The sequence below is a fragment of the Cynoglossus semilaevis genome, unplaced genomic scaffold, assembly GCF_000523025.1.
Source record: "Cynoglossus semilaevis isolate Cse_v1.0 unplaced genomic scaffold, Cse_v1.0 C18852206, whole genome shotgun sequence".
Lineage (NCBI taxonomy): Eukaryota > Metazoa > Chordata > Actinopteri > Pleuronectiformes > Cynoglossidae > Cynoglossus > Cynoglossus semilaevis.
This window is the reverse complement of record NW_007592602.1, coordinates 1-533: the sequence shown is the minus strand read 5'-3', so window position 1 is coordinate 533 and position 533 is coordinate 1. Positions and strand designations below refer to the sequence as shown.

The window sequence follows — 533 nt, the reverse complement described above, 5'->3', positions numbered from 1 at the left end:
CTCCTCCCTGGAGCGCTCCACAGCCCTGGGGTCTCGGATCAGGTGGATGATTCGGAGATCCAGACTGGGGTCCTGGAAAAGTGGATAAAGAGATTCCAGCTCAAAGAACCGGACTTCTTTTAAGACCACGTGACTGTAGGTGGTGCAGGCCTCCTGGACCTTCTCTAGACCCCGTGAATCACACTTCTTGTCACAAAGCGTCTGGTTGCTGAACTGGTCTCGTGGGGTGAGAGAACAGACTGGAGGAGAACACAGCGCTCGGCTGTGACTCCACATGAACAAGGAGGAAATGTTACGCTGGTCCGGAAGGTAGGAGTCCATGACGGAGAAGTCGCAGAGGAACAGGTTCCTCATCAGATCCCTCAGTGCCATCTTCATTGAGCGCATGCCTGGTTTCTGCATGGTGGTCCAGAGGTGCCAACCGGGCTCCATCAGGTAGAAGACGTTTGGGTGCTGGTTGAAGGCCTGACCCAGGAAGGAGGAGCCCGATCGCCAGGAGGACAGCAGCAGGACATGGACCTTTTGGTTGGTGG

General features: G+C 55.9%; 1 protein-coding gene across 1 annotated transcript; it reads right to left on the bottom strand.

The window, feature by feature from the left end:
- Positions 1-3: 3 nt before the first annotated feature.
- Positions 4-528, bottom strand: LOC103399670 (carbohydrate sulfotransferase 6-like; the record flags this gene model as incomplete). Its single annotated transcript, XM_008338322.2, has 1 exon — positions 4-528. A coding segment is annotated over one exon (525 nt), but the record flags the coding sequence as incomplete, so codon positions are not given.
- Between the last annotated feature and the right edge of the window lie 5 nt (positions 529-533).